The sequence below is a fragment of the Rhamphochromis sp. 'chilingali' genome, assembly GCF_963969265.1.
Source record: "Rhamphochromis sp. 'chilingali' genome assembly, chromosome: 2".
NCBI classification, from domain to species: Eukaryota; Metazoa; Chordata; class Actinopteri; order Cichliformes; family Cichlidae; genus Rhamphochromis; species Rhamphochromis sp. 'chilingali'.
In genome coordinates, this window is record NC_137930.1 from 61,668,631 (window position 1) to 61,686,211 (window position 17,581).

A 17,581-nucleotide genomic window follows, 5' to 3' on the forward strand; every position below is an offset into this window, starting at 1 on the left:
TAAGTACAAGCCAGATGCTGCTAATCAAATGTACTTGATGGTGGGAAGGAAGAACTCCTTTTGGTAAGTCTGTTTTATTTATAAGCATATTTTAAAAACAACACAGGTTGACTAAAGTGCTGTACAATAAAACTCAGTCACAATTAAATGCTAGGGATTAATGTGTGGTAAGACCCCCTAGGGGTCTCCAAGGGATGGTGGTTTGACAGCCACGGGACTTGGGACACGTGCAGTCATTGAGTCGACCATGAACTCTGAATATTAAAGTATTTTAGAGTCGAATACAAGGCCATCTAACTGATGAGTCGTGGCCAAATTGGGTAATGCAACAAAATGATCTGAAGCACAGCAGCAAATTGAAGTGTAGCAATGACATTTCAAACTCCAGACTTGCATCCAACTGAAATCCTGTCCCAGGACTGAGAGCTGTGCATGAACAAACGGGGTGTGTGGTAGTTGTTCACACACTGCTTCTGTTTTGGCGTAGCTTTGGTTAAATAATGACACTGTGTAATATCTCATGCTGTTGTCGTTCATCTGAGGCTGTGTTTGAATCATAAAATCTGTTAAGCACTGTGTGATGTAAAAGAGGGTAAACTTTCTAACATAATTCACACGACTCATTTAAAAATGTCACATCACACACACAAAATTTTACTGCAGTTAAAATATACAGACTTCATCACAATTGTTGCTTTAAAGTATGATCAGTGCAGAAACTCCTGTTGTACAGTAAAAATAGTTGATCTCTCATTGCTGTTAATTATGTCAGTTTATAAAATATACTTTTTTTTTTTTTTAACAGCACTAGTCACAAAAGTACCATCCTGAGCTTACAATTTTTAGTTTTGTCTCAAGTATGATTACAATAAAAGAAATAAAATAGATTAAAAAAAATTAAAGGTTCCATTTGGGATTTCCCCCATCGACATTTATGCATAATTTGACGAGATAAGAACCTGCCAAAAAAAAAATCGGCAATTTGTGCAAAAAATCCCCATCCAACGTTCAACAGTCGGCTGGAGATGGAGCAAAGTAGTACTGAGCCAGGAGGATGAGGTAGACGACCACCAGAGCTGTACCTGGGAGAAAAAAAACACCAAACCACACTGGATCAAAACACCCTAAAATAAGATTCAGGTCTTTCAGCTGCCATTAGTATCAGATCCCAGATATGCCTAAGGAGTAAACGAGAGCAACTAGAGAGCAAAACTCCTTCCAAAGGGCAAGGGCTATATCCATGATGTTTTTATTACAATATGCTAATGTCAGCCTGTTGTTCCGTTATTGTAGGGATGTTGTAGGGAGTCGTATCGAATTTCATATGACTTGATGTGGTTACTTTAAATTTTTTTGGCAATGATCAACTTTCAAGGTCAAAAGCTTAGCCAACTAGGGTACTCCTGTCCCCCAAGGCCTAGTATATTGTTTTGAAGTTTTAAGACCATCCATAAAAAAACTGGGCAGTATAAAGTTTTTATTTTTACATTTTACACATTTTTACATGCTCCCGCCCTTCAGGGGAAAAACAGCTCACTCTGGTTTTTTTGTTTTTGGTTAAAGTTTTAGATTTCAAAACACCCATTAGTAATGCAAAAATACAGTGCATGGACCCCTTTTATAGTCTTATGTGATGTATTTCACAAAGGGGGAGCACATTGTAAAAATTCTGTTTCTTAAATGCACATACAGTGGGATGCAAAAGTTTGGGCAACCTCATTAACAGTCTTTATTTTCCTGTATAAATCGTTGGTTGTTACAATAAAAAATGTCAGTTAAATATATCATGTAGGAGACACACACAGTGATATTTGAGAAGTGAAATGAAGTTTATTGGATTTGCAGAAAGTGTGCAATAATTGTTTAAACAAAATCCGGCAGGTGCATAAATTTGGCCACTGTTGTCATTTTATTGATTCCAAAACCTTTAGAACTAATTATTGGAACTCAAATTGGCTTGGTAAGCTCAGTGTCCCCTGACCTACATACAAAGGTGAATCTAATAATGAGAAACAGTATTTAAGGGGGTCAATTGTAAGTTTCCCTCCTCTTTTAATTTTCTCTGAAGAGTAGCAACATGGGGTCTCAAAACAACTCTGAAATGACCTGAAGACAAAGATTGTTCACCATCATGGTTTAGGGGAAGGATACAGAAAGATGTCTCAGAGATTTAAGCCGTCTGTTTCACAGTTAGGAACATATTGAGAAAATGGAAGACCACAGGCTCAGTTGAAGTTAAGGCTCGAAGTGGCAGACCAAGAAAAATCTCGGATAGACCGAAGCGACGAATGGTGAGAACAGTCAGAGTCAACCCACAGACCAGCACCAAAGAGCTACAACATCATCTTGCAGCAGATGGAGTCACTGTGCATCGTTCAACTATTCGGCGCACTTTACACAAGGAGATACTGTATGCGAGAGTGATGCAGAAGAAGCCGTTTCTCTGCCCACAGCACAAACAGAGCCGCTTGAGGTATGCTAAAGCACATTTGGACAAGCCAGCTTCATTCTGGAATAAGGTGCTGTGGACTGATGAAACTAAAATTGAGTTATTTGTGCATAACAAGGGGCGTTATGCATGGAGGAACATGGATTCCACTCAGTATCAGCAGATTCTGGAGAGCAATGTCCAGGAATCAGTGACAAAGCTGAAGCTGCGCCGGGGCTGGATCTTTCAACAAGACAACGACCTGAAACACTCCTCAAAATCCACTAAGGCATTCATGCAGAGGAACAAGTACAACGTTCTGTAGTAGCCATCTCAGTCCCCAGACCTGAATATTATTTAAAATCTGTGGTGTGAGTTAAAGAGAGCTGTCCATGCTCGGAAACCATCAAACCTGAATGAACTAGAGATGTTTTGTAAAGAGGAATGGTCCGAAATACCTTCAACCACAATCCAGACTCTCATTGGAATCTACAGGAAGCGTTTAGAGGCTGTAATTTCTCCAAAAGGAGGATCTACTAAATATTGATTTCATTTCTTTTTTTGTGGTGCCCAAATTTATGCGCCTGCCTGATTTTGTTTGAACAATTATTGCACACAATCCAATAAACCTCATTTCACTTCTGCATCCCATTGTATATGATACAAGAGCCAGCTATCCACAATTTCAGCTCCAAAATCTTTTAAACTTACTAACTTTAACTTACCCTGAAAATAATCACACTTGCCATCCATGAAGATGTAGTTGACCAAGATCACACTGAAGATGCTGGCCCACAGGTGCTGGTCACTGAAAATCAACACAAATCCCACATCCTGGGAAAGGCAGAGATAGATTGTGTCTATTATAAAACACTGTAAAGCAGCAGAATGACTTGTATTTATATATGAATAAATGAAGGATTAAAATGAAGGCTTACATAGAAAGCATTAAATAGGACCAGTATTGGTATTTGTAGCATGCAGACCTGCACAGCGATACAGCTTCCCACCTCGAGGCTGGAATAAAAAAAGAAAAGTAGATACAAATGATGCTCTTCAAACTGTTCCTGTAGCTTATTGATGAGACGGGATGTACCTGAGACTGATGTTGTTCTGGAGTGCAAACTGGATCCCGTTAACAATCTCGGGGATCTCAGGAACCATAGCCAGAACGGTCACCCCGATGAAATACTGCCGGGAGAGAAGAAAACATTAAAGCTATAACATACAAACAGCCTGAGCGTGCTCAGATCCGTGTACTTACCTGAGAGATGTTTGGTTGGCTTAGTATGGGCTGAATGTGCTCGGTGGCAAGATCGGCACAAGCAGACGTGAGCACCGTAGCCAAGATGAGGATGACCAGAGACCTCCAGCGTGACCAGTGGACCACCGTCCCGTGGTGGCCACTCACTGGTGAGATTATAGTATTGTAAGTAAGCATCAAACACAGCTCACTTTTCTCTAAAATAGCAAAATGTAACATGAAATTTTTGGCTGACCTGTTAAGTGTGACTCGTTAGAGTGATTCATACCCTGTACTTCTCCTACGTGGATGTTGTAAATGTGGGAGTGCGTCTTCAGAGTGAAGAGCAGACCGATGATGTAGGCAACGGGCAGGAGGGCACACACGGTGTACACCAAAGGCCTAAAAACAAACATTGCACAATTAATGAGCAGCAAGTGCAGCAAAATGATGATGAATGAGGCCTTAATGTGTGGTTTTTAGACACAGTTTCTACAGCTTCAGATTGAATTACTCCTCTCCAGGAAGATTTGTTTCATTAGACTGGTGCAGCAGTTAGCTTTGCTACCTCACAGTGGAAGGGTCCATGGTTTGAATCTCCTGGTGGGGTCAGGACTGTCTGTGTGGAGATTGCGTGTTCTCCTCGCGTCCTGCAGAGGTGAACTGTTTATTCTAATTTGACTTTAGGTTTAGATGGGAGCCTGAACGGTTTTGCGGTTTAGGTCCCTTGACAGAGTGGGCACCTATCCATGGTGAACCCTGCCTCTAATCTTGGATCTGCTGGGATAGAGGTCAAGAAAATGGATGGCTAGGAAAAGAGAAAAGCCCTAAAAGTAATTTAGGGAATATTTAGATTTAGCAACATCAGATAGTCACTTTCAAATTACAATGTCAAAGTAATTCCCAATTATATCCATCTATACTTTTAACTGCTGGAGCCAATCCCAGTAACATTGGGAAAGAGAGACAGACACCGTCCACACCTTTGCCAATTCAGAATAACCACTCGGACTAACATGCATGTCTTTGAACTGTGAGACACAGACACAGGGATGATGCTCAGAAGCCCCGCAGCTGGCCAGCAGGTCCGAACCAGGAGCTTTCTTGTTGTGATGTAACGGTGCTCACCACTGCACCACCCAACAATGATCACTTTAATAAAAAGTTAAGTTGGTGCGTTAAATTGGAGAATCCGCTTAGAACACCTCACCGGCCACTTTGATAGGTACACCCGTTTAATTGCTTATTAATTCAAATATGTAATTAGCAACACTATGGTTGTTCCCATGGTCCAATGAGTCTCAATTTCTGCAACAACATTCGGGTGTTTCAGCTGCTAACCTTTCTTTACATCGCTTCCATTTTCCCTGCGCTCAAAGCAGACGTCATTGCTTTAGTCCAATCATTTTGCTGCTCGCCTTCTCCAGCCTGCATCCTTTTTTGTCATTCTGTTTTTTTGGGTCTCATTCCTACAGGCCACTTCCTCACCATATCCAGCTCAATATCTAAGCCTTCATCTTCATCTATCCTCCAGGTGTCCTCTCATAATTCCTCACTGCTGGGCTTTGTTCTGCTATGATGGGACATCGGAGTCTAATTGCCAAATGGCTTAAATTAATTCTGTATCTCAAAAATCTTTTTCAGTTCTTACAAATGATTTCTCCCTATTGAACTGAAGGAAAAAGGGGGTCCAAGCAAGTTCTTGAAAATTAACTGTGCAGTTCTAAAACAAATTTTTATTAGTAGATAAATTTGAAAAATAACTTACTGGACATGGTTGTGAAACAGTGTACCATTGCTCTGTTGAAAACAACAACAACAACAACAATAAAAACATTGTACATGTGCAGTACAGTGCATACGGACAGGGTGTCCTCCTGGCTAATGATACCTACCAGGTCATAGTGGCAGTTGTGGCAGACAAACGACCCGCTGCTGTTGCTTGTGCTGTTTGCCCCGGTAGAGTTGGTACAGGAGTCACACACCAAGTTCCCATAAGCCTTAGAGAAGAGCGTGGGTGCGAACACACCTGCCAATAACATTCAGAGGAGGGAAGTGAGTGTTTAACACTGTTTGTAATGTTTTTAAACTATAAGATGTTTCTGGGGAGAATAAAAACAAACTGTTCGTGCTGCTTTCAGCTGACTTGATTCATGAAGACAATCCTCTTAGACTTAGCTTGTATTCGGTGTTTTAAGGGCACCAGTTCGATGGTATTTGCATTTGATTATTTAATATCCAGAGATTATAATGGCCGACATCTGCTGCGGGTGTTACTTACTAACAAAAACAATGAAATAAAACTATCGCAGGCATAAACATTTGTTTTCTGATTGTGGCACATACATGCTATTCACATATTTTCATGTGGCAGTCTGAACTGCTTCTGCAGCCTTCTGCGTGTGCTGATTTTCAAATACGTGCCTCCTATAGAGATGAAAAGCAGCGCGCAGCTCACTCCGGCAGAACGGCTGTTGAACCTTTGCTCACTGTGACGGAGACCTCCAATTATCATGCAAATGCCCTGAAAAGCAAACAAAACATGACGTCTCACTCATACATGCTTATTTAACACATTTCTCAAACCTACGCCTTGAAAATATATATAAAGTATACTGGTGCTGGCACTAACTGTGTTACTTAAAAACTGACGTACTAGCATTTTTTCTTTTTTTGTACAGGTAGACTTTCCAACATATTAGCCATTCATGTTGTTGTGCACAGCAGTGCAGTGCCAAAAGGCTGTAGGTAAGTCTTACCTACTAACTAACCAACTAACAAACCTAAGCTAAGCAAGCTAAACAAGATGAAGCTTGACTCACAGGAATAAAGAGGATACATCCAAGCAGTGTCCCAGTCAGCGCAGCCTTAACAACCTCCTCCAGACAGGTGTTAGCTTTCTGGTGACCTCTGAGCAGGGCTGTGATGTAAAAGGTCAGTTCTGTGATGGAACCAAAGGTGGCGTTGACCACAGCGCCCACAGCAAAGTTACTCTGAGCTGAAATGCTGCAAATGCAAAAATGAAATATAAAAATCAGAGACTCTGTTCTGCTTCTCGAGGTGTTAATGGTTAATGAAAAATACTTACCTGGCAATTCCCATGCCAATGTAATATGACAGAGGTATGATGGAGCCAATTGCTATGGTGAATTTGACATCGGAGCTGGCGTACTTGTTTTCTCTGTCAATATATCCAGTTACCAGGGCAACTATCACTAGAGGGAGGAGGTCTGAGACAGGAGTCAAGGATAATAACAGGTCTTTATATCACAGAAGGAAACACACACATTTTATGTGTAAAAGGATACTGGCAGCAAACACATTAATCCCATCAATCGTGTACTTGTAGTAGTACCAGTTGGCAGCGTGGTAGCAACACAGTAGCGCTCTGGTCTCATAGCCCTGATGCTAAAAGTGAAGAAAACCAAAGAAAATGGTGCATTAGGAACTCCCCAGGACTATGCAGTGACCAATAAACACTACGTGTCACCTGTACCTTCCTCTGTGAGCCAGCAGAGATAGACACATCCTCAGGAGGCAGCAGGAGGATGACGCCCAGAGTTCGTGCGTTCATCTTGAAAACTGGAATGGTGAAGACCAGGATCCAGGAGATGAAGCACGCCAGAGAGTGAACGACCACCAGAGGAGGATATCCCAGCAGCAGCCACACATAGGTGGCAAAACGACGCTGTACAACAAGAAGGGCACATTGTATAACGATATGTTACACTTGCAGCAAAAAATCTGCTAAACATGCAATGTATTCAGTGCTAGGTCAGTTTTACTTCTATAACCCAGTACTGCAAATTACAGCAAGCAACACCCTCTGCACTAAATGCCAAAGTCTTACTTGTGAATTTCCGGTATCTATATATATGTTTTTAAGTGTGAACATTTACCCAGTAAGGAGTGCGCAGAGGTCGGTCTGGCATCTCTGGGACTGGCACCTCTGTGGGTGATGGCAGCAGAAATGGTGAGTTATCTTCTTCCGCCTCCATACTGCATTCACAGTCTGGTGCGCGCTCACAGCATCGCCTCAGTGTATTTCCCATCTGGAGGAACACAACCAAAAAGATGTCTTTTACAATCATGCTTCATGCTTCAGGTCTATTCAGTGGTTTTATTAAGGTACAACTTAACAACATGCACACATTTAAGGTATTCCTGCAGCAAAGATTCTACAATGTACTTAAAACAGTGGTGTCCAAACCCAGGCCTCAAGGGCCGGTGTCCTGCAGGTTTTAGATGTGTCCTTGATCCATCACTGCTGATTTCAATGGCTATTATCTCCTCAACATGTCTTGAAGTTCTCCAGAGGCCTGGTAATAAACTAATCATTTGATTCAGGTGTGTTGACCCAGGGTAAGATCTAAAACCTGCAGGACACTGGCCCTCGAGGCCTGGAGTTGGCCAAGCCTGACTTAAAACATGCTGTAAATGAAAGAGTCAGTGGAAACATGGCATAAAATTACTGCCTACTGACCAATTAACTGCAATTAAAAAGCTTATTTTTCCATGCTGTGCATTAAATCACCAGATTAACAATTAAGCATCATCTCTTGTTCTTTTTTTTCAGTTTTACTATTAGATATTCTACGTTGTTCATAGTTTTTTAGTCACCATTTGATAATATTTCAAAATAGATGTCATAGGGATCATTTTCTGTGGAGGAGAGAAGAGTCAAATGACCCTTAAAACACCCTCTTTTTGATTGGTCAGATGCTGCCAACACCCTTTTATGTGAATGCGCAGGAGAAAGCCTGGGTTAACGTAACAAACTGATGACCAGCTTCATGTGACTGTTTATCCTGATTTCCAATTTTAGGGTAAGTAAATCCAGATAACAGAAAGATACCCTGGGAATGCTGAATGAATTCGTAGTATAGGGCCCAGGTTATGTGTTCGGCATACGCTACCATGCTGATTTAAGCAGGTAATATATAAAGACAGTTTCATGACACAGAAAACTTTGACTTTAAGCTCGTTGAGCCATTAATCTCACTTCACAGTACACCTCTCTGTGTATGGGGAACAAATACAGATGCTGTGACACAGACTAAGAGAAGGAGAGAGAGGGGGGATTAAGGAATAACGAACAGGAGGATAACAAGCACAATCCCATACAAGTGAAGATTATCAGGAAAATTAAGGGGACTGTCGAGAAAAGTGGGACAGAGAGAGATTGAAGTTTCCTGGTGAAAAGGGTTAAAATCCAGTCTTTTCACAATCTTCACTTTCATTTTTGGAGTGATAATTGAAACTCTTATTTTGCTAATAGTAACTTTATTCTTAATCAAAGGGATAAATCAAAGTATAAGTCTGAGAGATATGTAGTTTGAGCTGTGAAAACGTCTAGACCAGGAGTAAAACTAATCCATAAACAACAGAAAACAAACCTTCAAACAGGAAGTACCAAAACAAAAACTAAACACGGAGACAAAGATACAAAGAAGCAATGGAGGACAGGGACATAAAACAGAATAACAAGTCAGAGGAAGGAGGCGTTAGGGACACACTGAGGGAACTCACTGAGGGTGTTCAAAGTCGCCCTTGCACCCTGAACGTGTCGCCATAACAAGTTGTTGCAAATGCACTGTTGCAGACTTGTGACATCATTCAGAAAAACACGACTTCTGCTTTAATGACCACGAGTCAATGAAGAAACTACCGGATTTACTGTGAATCAGTCTGATGCCGGCTAAATGAAAAGAACCACAGACAACAGCAGGAATATTAACTCAACCCAAACAGCACCTCGTGGATTGGGTTGCCAAACGGCCACAGGAAGTAGCAGCACAGCTTCCAGCACAGTTTACCTGAAGACAGAAACAGAGTGAAGAACAAAGGGAATTGCAGATGATCAATTATTATCATTATCTATTACCTCACCTACCATACGGTACCCCAGTAACAGTGATGAACATCAGTGTGCCAACCAGGAAATATGCCAGAGAAACCCACCAACCAAACAGGAGCACGTAGGCTAGGTTTCCACATGTGATGAAATGACCTGACAGCAGAAGGACACAGAGAATGAAAGAAGTGTTTCAGCAGAAATATCTTTACGCTTTTAGGATTTATGAATATAATTTAACTTAAATTTCATTAATTAATGCAAAAAAGAACAGAATAAATAGACAGATTTCACTTCCAGATTATTATTATCAGACACTTTTTTATTAACAATGTTACTAAAGCCTCAAAATATAATAACAAAAAATTCTATTGTCATCAGATTTAGTTCAGGTAAGGATTTGTAAGTCTTATCAGTTTCTTCATTGTTGTTACATGTAATGTGTTCAAAAGAACTTGACAGCCAGTTTTATCTTCTACAACTAATTCATATCAAAGATGGTTTCAAAGGTTTTTTTAAAGTAACATTCATAAAAGATTTTCTCAACTAAAAACTAAAACGAGGCACAAAAAATGTGTGTAAATTGGTTAAATGGTAACAACTGTCTTACTCCCTCTGACTCACTCCTCACTTTTTCCAAGGAGAATGATGCTATTTTACAATATTAAATCTGACTTGAATCTTTGATCAAATGTCATGATCCTGGGTCATTTGACCCAGCATTTTGAGGTTTCTTGTGTTTTTCTCATTTTGTATTATGTTTAAGTCCACTTTGTTAAGGGTTTATTCTATAGTACCTTGGTTATTCTGTTTAGCTTTCGTTTATTAGATTCCCACCTGTGCTTTTGCCCTCTGTGTCTCCCTCTGTGTCTTTGTGTGGTTGCTTGTGCCTTGTTTCCCCTCCTTGTGTTTTATTCCATCATGTTTATTCTATGTTTCCCCAGCTCGTTATGTCTCCTCTCTCTACCTCATGTTTCTTCGCTCCCTCTCCTCCACTCTTGCGTCATGTTCCTTCGATTCGTATTTTATTGTGAAGGTCCCATGTTTTCTTGTCTAGTTGTGTTCCCCGTGCGTTCTCACTTCCCTCGTTTTCCTTCTGTGTATTTATGTCAGCGTCTCCCTCAGTTCTGTGTCGTGATCTCCCTCATAGTTGCGTGTGTTTCACTGTGTTCCTAGTTATGTTCCCAGTATAGTTTTCTATCACTTTTTTAAATTCTCTGCAATAAAGCTGCATTTTGAGTTCACGTTTCGCCTCAATTGAGTCTGCGTTTGGGTCCTCTCCTGCCTGCACACAGCCGATTTATGACATCAAACTTTCAAATCTATCACTATTATTATTTCTCTTATTCTAAACCGAGACGTAGGGACAAGAAAACATTTTAGTTTTTAAATACATTTTTAAAATACATTTACCCTTTCATTACAGTAATTTAGCTGTAGTGTTTCTCAGCAATTATCTTTGTGCTCAACTTCAATGAACATGACAAATAATGCACGAGATTTAACAGACTGATATCATGCATCAACACAAACTTTACATAAAACAAAAACATTAACAAAACATACCTGGACCTGAATGCGGTTTTATGACATTCAGCTCAGAGTATAGTTCTTTCACAACATCTGACCGGCCTTCAAACGGCCGCTCCGTCACGTGGCTCTTCCACTTTCTAAACCCAAACTGATAAAAACGCACACACAGACAGCAATTACTCCAGTGTCCTCAACTCGGCTCACTTTCTTTTCCTGTGCAAAACTCTTCCAGTTTCTTACTCTGTAATTGTTGACCAGTTTGTTGGCTTCCACTTCATTCTCGGCTCTGATGGTTTTCTTATTTTGGCTTTCCTCCCAGCTGTCTTCGCATGCATGATGGCTCGGACCTACAATGAGAAAATAACCAAGAAATGGCTGCAAATATCTCTTAACAGGAGAGCTGAATATGGATATAAAGACTGGTAAACTACACTCACATGCACATGCACATGCAGCAGTGCATTTTGTTGCAGAATATAAGGAGTGTTGTGAAGATGAAGTGGAGGAGTCTGCGTGCTGAGCGCCACACAGTCGATCATGGGCCTGTTCATTACTGTAACCTAACAGAGGATCATGCTCGCTTGAAGAATCTGTAACACCAAAGAAACAAAAACTGAAAGATGTCAAAGACAGCATTCATACACCAAGTGCCATCCTTAAAAAGACCCAGACTGGAACTTAGCATGAGCTGTTTTTGCCAGGTGTCCATGGGCCTGAAAAGGACATCCCATAATATATGGTAATAGGCAGCATTTTGTGTTCAATCAGGTTTTAATCAAATATATTGTTGTGGCACAGCAGTGAATTTACAATGACTTTTAGAATAATCAGACAATTTAATTTCAATTGTATTTTTATAGCACGGAATCACAACAATTTGGAATTTGGAAGTGAGCAATCTGGGAAAAAAGCAATTTCAGCAACTCATGGTATTTCAGATTTTCACCCACAACCATCTCCAGATTTATAGAGAATGGTCTGAAAAAAACATCCACTGCCCAGAGATCACAGGAGAATGCAGAAAGGCAACATTATCTCAAAGAACCACTCGTTACATCTGAGCTAAGCAGAATTACAATTTGTAATTCTTGCGAACATTCAGGTACAGTTAGAATTTGGAGTAAATAACATGAAAACTATGGATCCATCCTGCTGTGTATTAATGGTTCAGTACAAACTCAGGACCCCTCAGCACCCATCACTGATGGCTGTTTCAAGCAGAATAACGCAGCATGTCACGAACAGTTAAGCTGTGCCAAACTATTCCAACACTCGCTCCTATGAACTGATAAGACAAATAAAAACATCACATGGAAACTGTTTCAAAAATCACTAATCACCGTAACCCCAACTCTGTAAAAGACTTCAGCAAGAAAATCATCACATGAAGAAAAATCAAAATAGCATGACTCTCAATCGATTCTCCAAAGTAAATGGCCTGTATTTATATAGCGCTTTACTAGTCCCTAAGGACCCCAAAGCGCTTTACATATCCAGTCATCCACCCATTCACACACACATTCACACACTGGTTAAAACAGTAATCAGAGAAGGCCAGTTTTTAAGTATCTTGCTCCCCACTTGCACATATTGCATCTGGGTCAAAAAGTATGATGTGCATATAGAATCAGATACACTGTGTCACAGTGGACGCCAGGTTTTGAGGTTTTTGTGGTTTCATGATTTCTTTTTGCTTTTTAAAAGGGATTTATGTTTGAGCTCTTTAGTCTTTTAATGATTAGACTTTATGTGCCCCTTGTTCTTATGAGCTGTTGGTTATTCTACACCTTGAGTCCTTTGCTTAGCTTTTGTTGGCAATAGGTTACTTGCCTTTTGTGTTCCCCATTCTGTTCTTTCACTCCTGTCTCCATGTGTTTGTCTTTTTTCTCAGTGTTAGTTACTTCTTGTTTTATTTTGATGGTCTCTTGCCTCATATGCTTTGTATTTAGTTCTACTTCCCTTGTCTCGTCCTCCAGGACCACAGAGTACAGGAGGATTGGAAGACAATTCTTTGCAAGATATCCCCTCATCTGTTGCTTTAAATATTGGCCTTGGTGATTCTGGTGAATTCAAATGAAATATCATGTGACTGTCATCATTTTCCTACTAACTGAACCATTAAGTGACCCCCTCATGCCATACAAACAGGGGCTTTGTAAACCTGTCAGTGTAGATGAGGAGATTCTGATTTGCCTTCCCTCTATGTCCCTTCAAAAGCTGCACACAAAACACCTCATCTCTTAAATTTTTCATTATTATTATTATTCAATGACATGATGAGACGTGTACATAGATCTCCTGAGGGGCATAAAAGGCTTTCTATCTATCTTAACTTGACCTGATTAAAGTAGCTAGATTTGTTACAGTGAAACCAGACTTGTGACAGCAATTAAAGCAAGGAAAGCGCCTGCAGCCATTCAGAAAGATACAGAAGATTGATGAATGAATGGATACATAACAAACCAGATGCATCAAAGGCAATGTGGGCACATCGGTCCTGACTTCCCTTTTTCAACAGCTCAAATTGGCTCACACACTTTTAGGTAGTCTTGTTTTGTTATCCTGGTTCTGCTTTTTTGTTGGCTTCCTTAAGTGTGTCTGCAAATACAGCAGCTGCAGTGTTATATGATGGTGTTAGTGACTGTGCACACACACAGCATCACCTCGATACACTATCGTGATTTTGTTCTTTAGTGTGCATGAGTATTTGAGAACACTGAGAATGCCTTTTAAGAAAGAAATCACCCTTGTTCCTGTGAAATCAAATACAAGTAACTAAAAATGCTGTTATCTTTAAGTAACAGAGAAGCTTGAGTAAGAATGGAAGAATTGTTTAAATATGCAGTAATGAATTAATATCTTTTCTATTTCTTTGTGTAAGCCTCTATGGCGTGAAAACTGGACATTGGCTGTTGTAATATTTGGCTTTCAGGAACGTTTGTCAGGTACATATAAAGACACTGGACAGGAGGGCACTATTTATGACATTTATAGGTCTATATTAATCTAAAAATTAACTGAAATATATGTTAATTAGTTGAGCGCTATCATTGATTAGTTGAGAGCACAACCGTGCAATAACTCCATAATGAGCTCCTGTAAATATCAGTGTAAACAAAGCCTACGCAGACAGAAATAAAGCGGAGACAGTTAAAATGGGGAGTGTAATAACGGTGCTGTTAGCGACACATAACAAATAAAGTTATAAGACGCTAAATAATGAGCTCGTGCCGCTCACCTTGCGCGTGTTCAGCCGGCCTCCTCCTCCGGCTGGTCGTGTCCGGGCTCCCCGTGGACGACAGAGACATCTCCGCCGGTAAAAACACTTCACCGTTTGCTGAGTGTGTTACCGGAGCCTGACCGGATCATCTCCTCGGATGCTGCTGTCGCTGTCGCGTGGACTCACTTGATTTAATGAGTGTTATGGAGCGTGGAATTATGGGAAATGTAGGCCTCTGGCGTCTTAAAGGGAAAAGCCACAATAAAACGCAACAACTGTTCACTTCAGCTCAGCCGAGCCTTTGTTAACTGAAAAATAAAAATACAAAGTCGTCTGACTAAATAAATAAATATTTTTTTAATATACGTATATTTGTTTTTATTTCAGCTATTTAACTTTACAATAATTACATTTTGTTATTAAAAAGGCTAAGTGTGAGTGGTATGGAGTCTTTTACCCTTCTTGAACTGTTGCTGGTACTGAAGGTGTTGCCAGTTTAGTTAATTCATTTGAAAGGACTCCCGGTGTCCGGTGCAAGTCGTGAAACAAACACTTCTTATTAATTATATAATGATGCTGGCATATTAGTGAATTAAACATTGTATTTCATAAATATCGCATGGTTTGTGTGGTATACAACGAGACTATTTTAGGTTTGTGAATCTTGGTAAAATACAGAATTCGGTGTAAATAGAAAACGAGATAAATGACAGCACTGAACCTACTAAATGTTATGAAATGCATCAGAACCCAGGTCGTTAATACCAAGGACCAACAAACAGCTGTTTCTCTTTCTGTTTTTATCGCTCTTTTTCACTAAAAAGGTCACATCCTTCAGCTTAGTTTCACTCAATATATTTCTCTTGGTTATTCATGCTCCACATCCAGTGGGCATACAAACGACCGCGGTTGCTATATCTGAAAAACAAAATAATAATAAACTGGGCCAATTTAGTTGTATATATGTGTTAAAGAGTGTAGATTTTCTAAACAACAAAACTGCACAGTTATGTGGTGCGTTTGACTTGAAAATGACTGTAGGCCAGCAGAAACACAGCAAATAGCTCCACGATATGGTCACATGTAGCTATGACATGAAGCGGTTTGTCCTGTTTTTAGGTTTTAGCAGAGGTTTCGTACTATAAGCACCAAACACACTTTTAAAATGGTTACATTCTAAATCCAGACAGGAGGTTCTTTGCAAAGTCAGTGCCTTATTATCAGCTTCTTTCTTGCTACCATAAATATATCTAAATAAATTTTAAATAAATTAATTTAGAACTGTAGCACAGAAACTCCCTCACTATACTGCACACTGTCCCAGAATAGTTTAAGGATCAGACAGCTCCAGAAACCATCTGAGCTGTCCAGACTTTAGTTTTTTGGAGTTAGGAAAAAAAAAACCTACACAATTTTTCAATGAAAATCACTCCACATATATGGCTGTTGTAGTTGTTTTGATATTTATTATAGATGTCCATTATAGAGGTGACTGCAATTGCCAATTCACATTTAGTCTTCATATAATTTATTGAACGGCCCCTCAAATTAATAATGATCCTCTATAATTATCCACTTGTGCTTTTATACATTTCAGAAATAAATGCTTAAATGAATGTCTCAGTATTATCTGATATATTTAATATGCGTCCTTTAACATTCTTGTCAAAGTGATGTTTAAGTTGGAGGTCCTGAAATAGAAATCCTGACGAGCTAGTTTGTATCTATCAGGCAATTTTTTAAATGTGTCCCCAACAGACACAGTGCTGTCAGTCCTCGTCTCCTCCACTGGATAAACCTGTTATCATTTGCAGCAGGTTTAACTAGTGTTATAACTTAATCAGAGGAATCATGAATTTGAATTTTGGCCACATGGCCGCAACTGATAAACAAGCTTTACATTGTAGTGTAAAGTTAGAGACCTTTGCATTTCAGAAGGAAATGGTCGCACTCAGGCAGACTCAGAGTAAAGCAGTGCACACTGATTTGACTGGTGAATGAGAGACGGTGCAATCAAAAAGATCCCACAGAAAATTTGCTTAAACTCACCAGCGTGTAAAACTAGAGACTGATGATTGAAAACTCTTGCACATTTTATGTGAGCTAGGCTTAATCTGGGTCAACATTATCTCCTTTTTCTCCTCTAATGGAGGCTGGTCCAGTATGGTGAAGAAGATAAGAAAGAAAGTACTGGGAAATACTGCTCCTTTACATTTAAAAACTGGCTCTCATTTCATCTACCACTTCTAGGTCATTTCACTGTTACTAAGTATGAAAACAAACTATTCAACCTCAGCTGCTGTGTTCAAGTCAAACATAGTTTTCATCTGTAAAGATTGCTTACTGTGAAAAAAATATTTAGCATCTTAAGAAATTTTTTTTTTTGGGGGGGGGGAATAGTTTTTAACTAATCTTTTGCATTCAAAATAAGAATCTATTATTTGACTAATCTTATGTGTAGTTTGGCATTACATTTGGCTTAGCTTAAGATTCTGTGCATATATCCACTGTGTTGGCCTGTCTTCACATGTCGATGTTGTGTAAATGTTCAACTGTTAGAGGAGTAAGATAAACAGCTGACAAGGTCAAATGTGAGATGTCCGGATTATTGCGTTCTGGCAAAATGAACATTTGCTGGCAAATAAAACTTGAGGCCACGCAGACCCTAAAAAGGTCTCTGTGACCCAGAGTTGGACCTGTAAATAAACTCTTTAATCTCAAACTGTGACCAGCACACTGATCTTTTATTGTAGTTTCATCTCCTTTCCCACCAATACAACTTCTTATCAAGTTTCTCAAAATTATATTACACATAACCAAAAAAAAATGAAGAGTAGGAGGCTGATACAACATAGGAAGGGGCTTTTGAGATCTCATGCCTACATGTAAATGTAGCAGCAAATATAAATCATTCACTTTAGAGCTCTTTGGGTAAAACTGGGATCAAACCATGGCAAAGTCCTTGTTTTCTATAGATAAGAACCTTGTTTAACAAACACACTCCAGTGGATGTACTGGGGGCAACTCAGGGTTCAGTATCTTGTCCAAGTATGCTTCAACATGCAGAATGAGGAAGTTTGGAGCACAAACCACAGACTTTCCGATTGGTAGACGACCCAGTCTGTCTTATGAGCCACATTCACCCAGTTAAGAAGTACATATGGAGAAGGTGTGAAACAGCTAATGATCCAAAGCATACCACATAACCTGTAAAACATACTGGAGTCAGTGTGATGGCACTGGGACACTAGTGTTTGTTGATGATATGGCAAAGGGCAGAAGCAGCCAAATGAATTCTAAAGT

The 17,581-nt window shown here is 39.8% G+C and overlaps 1 protein-coding gene across 3 annotated transcripts; it reads right to left on the reverse strand.

Moving 5' to 3' along the window:
- Positions 1 to 635: 635 nt before the first annotated feature.
- LOC308392724 (uncharacterized protein) lies at positions 636 to 14,451 on the reverse strand. 3 transcript variants are annotated; one of them, XM_080875924.1, is made up of 20 exons: positions 14,297 to 14,451; positions 11,496 to 11,648; positions 11,299 to 11,405; positions 11,092 to 11,206; positions 9,565 to 9,681; positions 9,426 to 9,487; positions 7,571 to 7,723; positions 7,168 to 7,359; positions 6,980 to 7,079; positions 6,760 to 6,901; positions 6,494 to 6,677; positions 6,096 to 6,195; positions 5,567 to 5,700; positions 5,440 to 5,471; positions 3,961 to 4,073; positions 3,693 to 3,838; positions 3,525 to 3,619; positions 3,367 to 3,445; positions 3,154 to 3,262; positions 636 to 1,082 (listed from the first exon to the last, which is right to left on the reverse strand). In XM_080875924.1, the coding sequence occupies exons 1-20, from the start codon at positions 14,364 to 14,366 to the stop codon at positions 1,009 to 1,011; spliced, it is 2,277 nt and encodes a 758-aa protein (XP_080732050.1). In that variant the 5' UTR covers positions 14,367 to 14,451; the 3' UTR covers positions 636 to 1,008. The 3 variants fall into 3 exon arrangements, with proteins under 3 accessions (XP_080732050.1, XP_080732049.1, XP_080732051.1); XM_080875923.1 differs by having other exon boundaries at positions 3,928 to 4,073; XM_080875925.1 differs by lacking the exon at positions 11,496 to 11,648 and having other exon boundaries at positions 3,928 to 4,073.
- Positions 14,452 to 17,581: the final 3,130 nt, after the last annotated feature.

Excerpts from the sequence above, each read along its gene's own strand:
- LOC308392724 (XM_080875923.1), bottom strand. The coding sequence starts at position 14,366 with ATGTCTCTGTCGTCCACGGGGAGCCCGGACACGACCAGCCGGAGGAGG. Across the intron at positions 9,488-9,564 it reads TGTTACTGGGGTACCGTATG|GTAAACTGTGCTGGAAGCTG; the intron begins GTAGGTGAGGTA and ends TTCTGTCTTCAG. Across the intron at positions 3,446-3,524 it reads CAGAACAACATCAGTCTCAG|CCTCGAGGTGGGAAGCTGTA; the intron begins GTACATCCCGTC and ends TTTTTATTCCAG.